General features: G+C 40.4%; 1 protein-coding gene across 1 annotated transcript in view; it reads left to right on the top strand.

The window, feature by feature from the left end:
* LOC109968761 (striated muscle preferentially expressed protein kinase-like) overlaps positions 1-13,230 on the top strand; it is a 36,656-nt gene that overhangs the window by 21,807 nt on the left and 1,619 nt on the right. Inside the window, 15 exon segments of the mRNA XM_020615260.1 lie at positions 3-29; positions 150-322; positions 457-483; positions 625-777; positions 912-954; positions 1,024-1,089; positions 1,735-4,339; positions 4,420-4,587; positions 7,572-7,694; positions 9,082-9,246; positions 9,808-10,504; positions 11,160-11,399; positions 11,615-11,838; positions 12,036-12,111; positions 12,317-12,466. Coding sequence (XP_020470916.1) covers positions 3-29; positions 150-322; positions 457-483; positions 625-777; positions 912-954; positions 1,024-1,089; positions 1,735-4,339; positions 4,420-4,587; positions 7,572-7,694; positions 9,082-9,246; positions 9,808-10,504; positions 11,160-11,399; positions 11,615-11,838; positions 12,036-12,111; positions 12,317-12,466 — 4,937 coding nt within the window.

Here is a 13,230-nt window from a genome sequence, read left to right as displayed (position 1 = left end):
AGAAAAATATTGCCCACCTCGATATAAAGGTATTTGTCCACCCCATCACTGAGGCTGTGTTGAATCTATTTTATCAAGATTGTTTACCAGATTGTTGTATTGATTTATAAATACATAACACTGTTGTTTTGGGGTGCACGTCACTCTAGCCAGAAAATATTTTAATGGCAAGTCCCGGGAGTGACCAAATCCGTATTTGTGACTTTGGAAATGCCATAAAATTGGAGACTTCAGAGGAATACTACTGCAAATACGGGACGCCAGAATATGTTGCACCAGAGATTGTTAACCAAACTCCCGTCTCCACAGCAACAGACATATGGTGAGCCACCTGTTCTCCAGCATGGAGAAGTGACTACACACTGCAGGCACTACCTTGTTATCTGTAACAAAATAAAATCTGTCTTTTGTGTTTTTTAACATTACTGAACAGTCATTTCTCGTTCTCTCCCATAGGCCTGTTGGTGTCATCACTTACCTGTGGTATGTTTTGCTCAAGAGTTCTGTCATAAGATGTGAATGCTCAAAATTTCAACATTATAGAGCTAGCATTGAAATCTTAATCAGCTTCTTGTTTTTGCTGATGTGTGTACATATATATACATATATATATATTTATTTCAGTCTGACTGGTGTGTCTCCTTTTGCTGGTGAGAATGACAGAGACACTGCCTTAAACATCCGTAACTACAATGTGGCATTTGAGGAAAGCATGTTTTCTGACATCTGCAAGGAAGCAAAGGGATTTGTCATCAAACTTTTGGTGGTGGACAGACTGTAAGTATCTTGATGACACTGGCTCAAGATTTGTCACAAACATGTTTTCACTTCATATGTATTTGACTGACCATAGTTCTGTTCAGCAGTGTTTAAACTGCTGCTTCTTCATACGGATTTTTCCCCTCTCTTAGGAGGCCCAGTGCCACTGAGTGCCTTCGTCATCCTTGGTTCAAGGTGAGCAATAATTTGAACAAACGTTTCTCCATTTAAGTTAATGATGACTCCCCTCTTTTTGTCTTGCAGTCACCAACAAACAAGAGCATCAGCACAGCTATGCTAAAGCAAGTTTTGTTTAGGAGGCGATGGCAGGTAAGCCATGTGGATGACAGCCAACAAACAAAAATGCACATAATGTGTGGAAATGAAAGATCAACAAGCAAAGACTTTAAGGACTGATTTTCAGAGAGCAATTAGCCCTAGTTCTAGACTCATATTGAAATTCTCAGACATACTGTACTTCAGAATAATCCCACATCCTTCAGTCCTATACACCTGAATTCAAAAGCAGATCTCCTAAAGGAAGATTAGGCATAGAAGATTAAGGCTAAATTAAACCTTCAGAGGTGACAAGTTTAACCAATGATATGATTTCTGTCAGTTTTACTTTATTTCAATCACGCTCAAGTAAACACTGTCTGATAAGCACTTTCTGACAAACACAACCTGCCAGTTTTGATTAAATCAGTTTCTGAAACTGCGTTCACTTGTCCAAGAGAAATTCTTTGTAAAATAATTGATAATTTAATAAAACCTTATGTCCTGCCATTATATTCAGGCACTTTTTCAAACTATCTGGTACGAATAAGCCCATATTGACCATTGTGTACCCTGTTGTACCAACATAAAACTTATAGTGTATGAAGCAAAGTTGCCAAGTTGAGTTAAATAAGCGTGAAAGGAGTAGTGACACATATAATAGGATACCTAGACTGTCCTCTGGTGCTTTTTTTTCAGCGTTCCCTTATCAACTACAAATCCAAGATGGTGATGCGATCCATTCCAGAGCTCCTGAATGACTCATCCAGCCACATCTCTATTGCTGTGGCCCAGCATTTAAAAGAAGGCTCCCCACCACCTTCCTCTTCCTCCGACTCAGATGCAGATGTGGATGAGCTTCCCTTCATTCCTATGCCACTGTCCATGGTTTTTTCTGGTTCCAGGGTCTCCCTTACCGAGATCCCAGGGGACGAGGATATCGCCAGATGGCCCAGTGTTTCTGCTGATGGGAAAAGGAGAAAGGATGACACTGAGGTAGCAGATACAAAAGGAGGGGCTAGTAAAAGGTTAAATGATGAAGAGGAAACCTTAAATGAGGAGGAAATTGAAAAGACAAAACAAATTCCCCTTAAAAAAGGATCAAGTGTGGAGGCAGATGACTCACAGGCCAAAGCTAAGCGGGCTACCATGAGGAGAGGCAGTTCTGCTGATTCAGCACTGCTTCTCCGAGTTGACCCAGAAGAGGGAAATGCCAATGAGGATTCACAAGCAAGTAACAAGAATCTTAAAAAGTCTGTTTCTATGGAACTGCCAAATCGCAGCCCAAGCCCTGGTGCAACAAAGTTAAGCCAGGAGGATTATGCCCTAAAACTGGAACTAATGAGACAGAGGCTGCTCAGGGGAGGAAGTATGGACAAAAAGATGAGCGGCCTGCGAGGGCCTTTGTTTGAGACACTTGGCATGGAAGATGAGAGGCGGACAGGGTCTCTTGATCGAAATGTGAGGAAATCCAAAGCAGGGACAACAACACTCATCAGAGCAGCATCTTCTGATTATCCTGGAGACACACCAAAGACCAAAGTTTTTTGCAAAAGCACCTCCTTCACTCATGGGGATTCTGAACCCATGCCACTGCACCGCAGATTTGGAGCCCCCTTAGAAATCCCATCTGTTACCAGTGGCACCATAGAAGGGAAGAAGCTCCAGGAGGCAACTTCAATGACTGCATTAACAGAACAAACTATGTTAGAGTTTCCACCTGCCTCCCTAACAGAGATGACTTCTTTTATACTCCCAAGACCAGGAGTGGACCAACAGCAAAAGCAGAACAATGTGAAACATGAGGACATCCATGGGATAACAGAGAAAAGGACCAAAATCCAGTTAGAAAAGGCAGATAAGGTAGAATCTGAATCTATATCACCCTCTGTCATTACTCCTGTAATTGTGATAGAGGAGGACAATGAAGAAGAAGAAAGGAAGGAAAATCACAAGTTACAGATTAATGAAAAGGACGTGAAGAGAGACAAAGAAACACCACAAAATAGTAAATTGCCATCTGCGTGTGCAGGTGTCATTCAAACTACTGCAGTGCCATCTCAAACATCTAACAAGGCCCAATCCAGAGATCCTTCTGCTACAGCCAAGCCAAATGATACAAAATCAACAGATGCCCCTACATTACCTGAACATCCAGCAGTATTTGCCAAAGTAGCTGACAGATCATCATCATCACCAAACACTGAACTTCCTGCCATTCCCCGCCAGCCTGTGCTAAGAACAGACATCAAAGACATAGATTCAGAGGAGGTCTTTGAAGCCAGGTTTAAGAAACGGGAGTCGTCTTTGACTCGTAGCCTTCGAAAACTGACTGGAAACAAATCAGAGGAGAAATTACCTGTATTAAGCCAGAAAGTGATTGAAGGGAGTGAAGAGGTTTACAGGCCAGGGCCAAGGGGGGCACCTCTTGAAATGGTATCTAAAGAACTACTGAAGAAATCCAAATCTGTTCAAGATCTAAGAGAACAAGATAAAGAAACAGGCTTTAGTCTGACTGGGAGGTTCTCAATGCGGGCAAAGAGATCAACATCCATTGATAAGAAGGGTGAGAAATCAAAGGAGGAAAAGTGTTACGATGTGCAGGAAACTGGTGTACGCAAGAGGGTTTCATGGGCTTTTGGTCGCAGTAAGTCCCTGGATACAAAGGATTTGAACAGCGCAGGGGCACAGAGGCCACTTGATGAGAGAGAAGAAAGTAAAGCTGATGAGTCATCGGTTTCTGCTATGAGGCGCATATTTGAGTCTAAAGTGGCAGGAATCTCTGCCAAAATAAGGACCCAGTCAGAGGAGAGGAAGAAGAAAGATGCTCAGGGGAGTCAGAAAGAGCTGGTTCAAAAAGATTTGAAGAAGGTTACAGATTCTCCTGTCTTGGCAATGCGACAAAGGTTTGAAAACAATTTTCATTCCCAGTCTGAGGGACGCGGGCTCAAAGGAATGGGCATCCCTGAAAATCAACTAGCAAAGCAGACTGGCGCTGGTGCATCCAAGGAATCAGTTGAATCCACTTCTAGTATCACTTCTGAAAAGGCCTCAGACAGTGACAGGAGATCACGGTGGGACAGGTGGGGTTTGACAAGGGGCAAGAAAGACAAAACCCCTTCCCAGTCTGATCTGCCTTCACCTGCCGCCAAAGAGGATTGTTTGCCATTTATCTGCTCTGCTTTGGATTTTGCTCCAGTGTTCCACATCAAACTGAAAGACCACATCTTACTGGAGGGGGATCCTGTCACTCTTAGCTGCCTTCCAGCTGGAAGTCCACACCCAGAAATTACATGGATGAAAGGTATCTTACTTAAATTCTTAAATTTTATGGTCTTATCCAGAAGCTACTGTACAGTTGTTTAAATTTGTGGTGTATTCCAGATCGGAAACCACTGGAGGGGAATGACAGAATCAGCCTAATCTCCCACCCAGATGGTCAGCAGCTTCTTATGATCATGAAGTCCAGCCAGAGGGATGCTGGAATATATGAATGTATAGCTACCAACCCATTAGCTATTGTCATCACCTCCTGTACACTGGCCATAGCTTGTAAGTACCTTATTTAGCTCTTACGTATTTAAAAGGTGTTTTGTAGTTATGTTTTTATTTTATGGAAAAATTCTATTCATTATGTGCAAATTACAACATGCAGTGATTTCTTCTTTTTTTACTAGAGGTAAAATGGCTCCTTTGCCATTTGAGGACAGTAATTATCTTTATAATATGATTTATTTTACATAATAGAATTTTAATTGCAGAGGGAATGCAAGGATATTAGTATAATTTAAGTGAATATTAATGCCAGTAGATTAACTTATTGGGGTTTTTTATCATGTCATAGGAACAAATGATGCTTCCTGCATACTTTTTAATTCAGCTGTGACAAGTCACATTCAAGACTTAAGTCATATCTGTTATGATAGCTCGACCACGGTAGTGAACGAGCAATAAAAACGGACCCAGGTAGCTGACTTCGGTGCAAGCAGTGAGGGGTTTATTTACAGTGTTTAGGCAAAAGTGCAATAAACAGATAGGAGCTTAATGGTGTTGAGTAACCGGGTGTCGATCTGTGGCAGAGAAAAACAGTCAATGGTGTGATGGATGATAACAGACCGGGCTGCGGACGCTGGGGTCACTCCTGGTCGTAGGTGAAGCGATGATGGCTGAGGAGACAGGAGCATGCATAGATAGTTAACGAAGACTGTGCATCAACCTGTATGGAGGAGACTGGTTGGGTTGAGTGGTTCCAGAGGAGAGGTCTGAAGACAAGGGAAGGAGCGCAGGAGCAAAGGGTAAAGGGTAAAAGTTATAAGACAAAACTTCATAAAACTAAAGAAAACCGCAAGCAAGGGGGCCTGAAAAATAGAGATTGATCTGGCAAGGGAGTGAACGGTGAGCAGGGTATAAGTAGGGAGGAAACTAATCAGGTGCAGCTGGTGATGAGCTGGGGAAGTAGGACAGGTGTGTCAGATAGTGTAATTAGGGTAAAGAAGCAAAACTAGAGTGAGGAAAAGGAAGAGATAGAAAGGTGCAGCCGGGCAAACCTGACAATATCTTAGCACAAATAGCATGTAATGAGAAAAACTGTGTTTCAAAAAAGCAACAACAATAATAGACTTTTAAGGCTTCAGTGAAAAATATATTTCTCAAGTGCAATGGATTACATTTGAATTTTATTTGTTATGGCTTTGAACAAGTAGTATTACTTATATCAACCACTGATGCGATTTGTCTGCCTAAAAATACTTCACATAGCTGGCTTAATGGGAAATGCATTGTAAAATTTGAGAGTAACACTCATTGTTTCAAGTTTGGTTTGTGAAAAGGAACATCTTTATTTCCTTTGGCATGTTGAATTTCAATAAGGTTAAACTGTGACATTCTGGGGGGAAAAGGCAACTAAATGCATGGATTACCAGTTATAAAATGCAATATTAGCTTTTATTAGGGCCTGTAGTTCACACAGTTAAGTGTTGCTCACATAAGCACACTCAGTAGTACAGTAGTACAGCTGTGCACACATACTACTAAGTCCATGGTGGATTTACGAAAAACCTAATACTTTTTTGGCATTTAGAATATCACACATTCACATTCACAAGTGCTCAACATGAGCACAGTTTTACATACTGGCCAGTGAAAAGCCGAAGAGTTTTTTTTCTTGGAATCTGTAATTTTCATAATCACTTAATTTGGAGGGTTGTAGTGGGTTATTGGTTGCACTAATCTTTGAATTAATTATCGATTTTAGTTGATTGTATTGGAGAAACTGTTCTCTCTGAACTCCGTACTTCTGAATCAGTGTATTAAATGATATGAACTGGTTATTTTCAAATAGGTGATGTAAGTGACTGATTCCTTTGTGTTGCCATGTTGGGAAATATATATGGTTATTATGTAGTTGAAAATCAGGGTTGTGCCAAATTGGAGTGTAAGTGGTGGTGCAAGTGATGATTTAGTGATTTTGTTTGCTTTCCACCAGGCAGAGTTGAGAGGATTGTGATGTTCCTACAATAATTCACTTTCTTAATAGAGTTTGGGAGAAAAGGGAGGTCTGCAACTGAGTTATTTGAATTATTTTTGGAGTAATTTTGCTGATTCCAAGAAAGTAATATCCAAGCTATTTAAACTCATATCAAATACAAATTAAACAATAGCAATACCAAAACTCAAATGGGAAAACGATTTAACTCTCTCCCTAAGCTCCAACTTCTGGTCAGAAATTTGCAATAACATCTTTTCTATGACCAGCAACGTAAACTTACAACTTATACAATGCAGTACCATCTATAGCACTCATATTACACAAAGTAAAATGTTTAAAATGGGTTTCACTTACACAGACATCTGTTCACAATGCACTCGAGATGGCACCGACAATTATTTTCATGCTACTTGGACCTGCCAACCAGTTCATTCCCTCTGGATAGCAGTGACAGAGAAACTCTCCACCATCTTGGGCTGTAGAATCCCTCCTTCTCCATCACTTTGCTTACTCGATAATATCATAGAAACCAACCACCTACCAATTAAATATAAAAACCCACTCCTCATTTCTCTAGCTATTGCCAAGAAAACAATCTTTCAAAACTGGAAATCAAAAAAAATCACTGCATATAAATCACTGGACCAACCCTCTGATAGAATACATCACATTAGAGAAAATGACATCCACTCACAAGAATAGTTTATCAGCTTTTTATGACACATGGAACCCATTTTTAACACATTTCAACTTGAACCAAACACCTGGAGCTGAGGCCACGCACATTCCCACCAACCTCTAGACGTTTAACAAGCTGATTTTATTAGTAGTACTGTTATCATCATTATTATTGGTATTTATTTATTTATTTATTTCCCTCCTTTTCCCTTTCTTGTGTTTCATAGACTGCATAAGTTTTGAAATACCCACACTTCACACACTACAAGTGTTTTGCTATGGTCTGTAATGTGTTTTTTCCATGCCAACTAAACTCATGTTGTGTTATTTTCTCTTTCTTTTCCACCCCCACCCTCTTGCCTTGTTAAAGGTATCCCAGAACGACCAGGGACCCCTGAAGTCCCCCAGACTTTCTGCAACACAGCCTTGGTGCTCTGGAAGCCATCGGACACCAAGTCTCCCTGTAGCTACACACTGGAACGAAAAACAGAAGGTGCTTGAGTACTGACATTTAACAAACCACTGAAGGTCCCCTCATTATTTAATTTTTCTATTTAGTAATATTTAGCTCATTCAAAGATATATTGTCTCTTTTGTTGTTTTTTTTAAATTAAAAATTAGGATAATTTGCTTTGCTTTGCTGTTATTTGCTTTGCAGGTAGATTTAAAGGTTTTAAAACTACATCCCCACTGATTATTAGTCAGAATGATGTATTATAGCCACATGAGGAAAAATTTTATTTAAGTTGAAGCTTCAAGTGCCTCATTTGTACTGTATGTGAAGAATGCTCAGGGATATAAGTTTCCAAATCCACAGCACTCATGCCAGTGGGACAGCTGAACAGAGATTGAGTCAGCCCACAAGGGAACAGTGACTGTACCAGTGCTGCTGTCAAAGCTCTTTGTCACTGTGCACAACGAATCATCATTATGTCATAATGTGGTAAATATAGTCACACAAACTTCGCGTGGCAGACTCTGACTTTGTGAATATTTATTGAATGTTTTGGTGTGATAGATTTAATTCTTCTGGCATGTGTCACATTTAACCTTTGCCAGGCACCACTGATGGAGGTATTTACAGTTTAATTTGGGTCTGCTTCACTGTAACTGCACAGGAATTCAGATACCATGACAGGCAAACTGAGTATTAACGTGTCTGTATATACATATACATAACATTTTACCAGTGGTGGAAGAAGTACACAGATTGTTTACTTAAGTAAAAGTAGCAATACCACAGTATAAAATACTCAGTTAAAAGTAAATGTCCCGCATTCCAAATGTTACCCAAGTAAAAGTATAAAATTAGCATAAAAATCTACTTAAAGTACCCAAAGTAAAAGTACTCATTATGCAGAATGGCACAGATCCCATAGTATAAATTAAATTGCTTTATATGCTGCTGGGGAGCTTGTGAATTTCACACTGAAGATCAACAAAGTCTTATACTGTATTATACTGTGTTTTGTTTTACTCATCTGATGATTTTTCATCTGTGAAAAGTAACTAGTAACCAAAGTTATCAAGTAAATGTAGAAAATGAAAATTCTCAAGTAAAGTACAGATATCTCAAAATTGTACCTAAGTACAGTACTTCAGTAAATGTACTTAGTTACTTTCCACCTCTGCATTTTACATTGTGTATTGTTTGAATATTACGTTGTAGTTCATGAGCATGTCCACATTTTCTCTTTGGCAACATTGCTATCTTGTGTTGAATATGTGAACTACAACAACTCACTGGCCATATAAAAAGAACCAACACTTAATATAAATATGAATCAAATATACATATTTGCTGAACTAATATGTAACTCCAGGCTGTGTCCATAAAGCTTGTTTAAAGCACACTCATTTCTTTTCCTGTTGTTCTGCAGGGGATTCTGCCTGGCTGACTGTAGCAACTGGAATTGTTGATTGTTACTACAACGTCACAGACCTGCCATCAGGCGGCTCCTTTAGGTTCCGTGTCTGCTGTGTCAACAAGGCCGGACAGGGACTGTACAGTAACTACTCAGCTCCAGTCAGCCTGGACTCCACAGGTGAACATCAGAACAGCTGAGTGACATGTATCAGGATGTGCATTACTGCACACAGTTAAGGGACAGTACTGTACTGAATGGATGTACTGGCATTATAATGGAAAGACAGAAACCATTCTTGTGATGTATAATGGCAAAAGAATGTACTCGTTATCTTTTTTGTGCTTTTCTAAGAAGATGTGCCCTGAATACATTTAAAATTCTCATGTGGAGTTTAAGGTATATTTTAATTGCTTTAAGGTTTTTCAAATTGCATCAATAAAGCACTTCACATTCACTTTACATGTATGTAAACTGTAACTGTATAGTGAGATATCAGTATACTTCTTGAAAATAATTTGAGAAATAGTTTATGGATCAAATAACAGGCAGGAATGTTTGTTTATGACTGATCGCACAAGAAAACAAAAACTTGATTACTGCCATTAAGCAGTCAGTTGCCTACTACACCCAGAGACATTAAAGAAGAGCTACCTTAATAATAAGATCTAGCCTATTTGTAATATGTTCATATTAACTACTATATGTGGTTGGATATCATCTGTGTACCTGTTTTCACAGGTATGGGAGCTTCACCCACTGTAGCAGTTGTAAAGACAGTCCCAACTCCACCTGAACCAGTGGTTACCTCTTCAGCAACTGTCTCCCCACTCAAAACAGTCCAGAGCAGCGGTCCCAGAATAACTGCCTCCACCTTTGCTTCTCCCTCCACCTCTCCAAAAGATGCAGCCTGCCCTGTTGCTTTCCCACTTGCAATTACATCAAAAACAGTAGTCAGTCCCAACCCTCCACCCTCTCTACCTTCCAGCTCTGCAGCACATCCCCCATCACAGTCTGCAGGCACAACAACCGAGGAGGCTCAAAAAACCATCTCTACTCTTCCTTCTTCACCCACAGTCAAAGTACCTCCACCCTTTGTCCTCCCCAAACCCCAGAGTCCAGTGAACGTGGTGACCCCAATGACCCAGACCCCACCAATATCACCCCCACTTCCTCTTGTAACCCCACTGTCAACACCAACCAAACCAGCAGTGGCCTCCGTGCCCTCATACATCCCCACCACTACAGTCACTGCCCGTGTGTCCCCCAGTCCTGTCTGCTTTACTCCCCAAGTGCTCCAGACATCTAGCCTGAGCCCCATTGGTGAAGGCGCCAGTACCCCCACCAGAGACACCCCATCAGGACGCAGTACACCCTCCTCCACTCTACGACCAGGAGTTCCACAGAAACCATACACCTTCCTGGATGAGAAATCCAGGTGAGACAGATCATTAATAAACAAAATTACAGTGTCTATAAATCATTAGCTAGACCTTCATTTCAGGGTGATATTATTTTGGCCTGACTTGCAATAAATATGATGGAGGATGTAACTACTAAATACCTCACTTGTTGCTTGCTGTTAGATTTTACCTCACCAGATTTATTGTTGCTACATGGTACCTGTGATGAAATCTGCATTAACCAGACTTGAAGTGCTGCTGAATATAAAATGACATTCATTAATTTATCCTGCTTTATTGCACAGAGGTCAAAATGTACTTTCAAAGGATCCACCAGGCTGAAAGTACTATTCTAGGAAAACTGCATGGACTGTATGTGACTTTCACTGGTTGATTTTAGCTTACCTTTTAAATAAATATCCATGTGGCTTTTTGGGGCTAATAATACTAATTAGGAGTAGCATAATATATACCCTAGTGATATAGTTAAGGAAGAAACATTTTAATGCCTTTATGAAAATCCAAAACATTCTTTGTATATTTTTACAGTGATCGCAGTGTGGATGTCGACAGCCTTCAAATAAAGTCACTTCATTAAGACAGCATTGAATTGAACTGTCTTGACAAGATGAATCTTCTGTATCTCCTGCTTGTGTTGCTTACTAATGATCTCATTCGATCTGTTGCCAGGGGTCGGTTCGGAGTGATTCGTGAGTGCAGAGAGAACGCAACAGGCAAAATCTACATGGCAAAGATCATCCCCTACAGCCAAGAGAACAAGCAGGAGGTTCTGAGGGAGTATGAAATCCTGAAATCTCTTCACAATGAAAAGGTCATGGCTCTGCATGAAGCCTACATCACACCGCGCTACCTGGTGCTGGTGGCAGAGTACTGCACTGGCAAAGAGCTGCTGTACAGCCTCATAGACAGGTAGGGTGATGGATATGTCGCTTCAGACCGAGATACATGGGGTTTCAAGAATTAATGCCTTCTATAGTTTTCTTAAACCAGTCATAAAATTGTCAATTCAGATGTATTAATTCACTCTTTAATGCATTTTTTACTTAAATATCAGTTTGAAATGACAAAAACCATCACTGTGGTTACACACATGCCAGTTAAAGCGATCATTTTGCTCTGGCAAGGTTCCGTTACTCTGAGGATGACGTGGCAGGCTACTTGGTCCAGATCGTCCAGGCAGTCGAGTACCTCCACAGCCACCGCATCCTCCACCTGGACCTCAAGGTGGATAACATCATGGTGACCAACCTCAATGCCATCAAGATCGTGGACTTTGGAAGTGCTCAGAGTTTCAACCCACTCAACCTCAAACACCATGTCTCAGGAGCAGGAACACTAGAGTACATGGGTGAGGAAAAACCAGACCAAACAATGTCCACTGTCTTACTTTGCTTTTTTTCCTTTCTTTTTTTTTTGCTGTGTAAGTATTGTGGAGTTTAAAAATGGAAGGCAAACATTCTTTTTGAGTTCCATAGATTCATTGTTAAAGCAACACTGACCTTTAAGTTTCCTAAAATGTCATCTTTTTGACAAATGTGATCCAAGCTCCTGAGATGGTGAAAGGTGAGGTCATTGGACCTCCTGCGGATATTTGGACTGTTGGAGTTGTCACCTACATCATGTAAGTGGAATATCCTTTTCTATATTTGAGGCCACTTTAATAACCATAACTGCATATTTTTTGGAATTTATTTGTGGGGTGTATGCTCAGTATACAGTGCCATCACCACTATATACTGTATATGTTTGTTTGTTTTACAAATTATGGGAATTTAAATTTGCAGAATTATCCATTATAACCTTGTTTTTTCTACACGTACAACCAGGCTGAGTGGCCGGCTACCCTTCGAAGATAAAGACCCGCTGAAAGTCGAGTCCAAAATCCTGATGGCGAAGTTTGACCCAACAAAACTGTACCCAAATGTGTCCCAAAGTGCCTCTGTCTTTTTAAAGAAGATGTTGAGCAGTTACCCTTGGTGAGTGCCAACACGGGGTCATTTATAGTTCACATCTTCAGACATATTGATAATAATTGAAAAATCAACCACTTTTTGACTTAAATATATTCTTCTGAGCATATTCAAATCAACTTATTTGGGATTTTGCAGGGATAGAGCTGCATGAAAATTACTTTCACAAGCAATCACAGATACAGAGTATATGAAAATGTCAAATGTTTCCTGTAAACATGTTATCTGTGTCAGGGTCAGCCAGTAAAGCTACCCACAATGTTAAGGTGGACTCAATTACAAAGCCAGGCGAGATGGGGTAAAGAATATTGCATTACTGTATTCACTCAGAAAATACATAGTGATAGTCCAAAATCCAATATCCACATCAAACAACAGTCCAGGGTAAATACCGGCAAACGAGCACAGCCAAGGGATTCAAAAACGGGAGATCAAGAAGCTCGTCCAGTAGTCGGTAGACAGAAGAAACATTCAACACTCAGGAGGGCTAGGCAGAAATCGGTAGTCAGGAAACAATCCGGGGTCAATAACATGAATCACTAAAGCAAGGATAATGCTAGAAAGTCTGCACAAAAACAAGAACAATCTGGCAGGTTACTGATGGGAGAAGGCTGCTTATATTGGGGTGAAAACAGGTGCAGGCAATTAGCACTGATTACTGTAAAGAAACCATAACAGATAAACCTAAAACAGGAAATTGTGACAAAATAAGAGCCTAAAACAGGAAGGGGTAGGACAGAACCCTGAAAATCTGATCAGGTTTATAAACA

Source organism: Monopterus albus, unplaced genomic scaffold (assembly GCF_001952655.1).
Source record: "Monopterus albus unplaced genomic scaffold, M_albus_1.0 scaffold161.1, whole genome shotgun sequence".
NCBI classification, from domain to species: domain Eukaryota; kingdom Metazoa; phylum Chordata; class Actinopteri; order Synbranchiformes; family Synbranchidae; genus Monopterus; species Monopterus albus.
The sequence above is the reverse complement of the archived record's forward strand: the minus strand, read 5'-3'. Positions and strand labels throughout refer to the sequence as shown.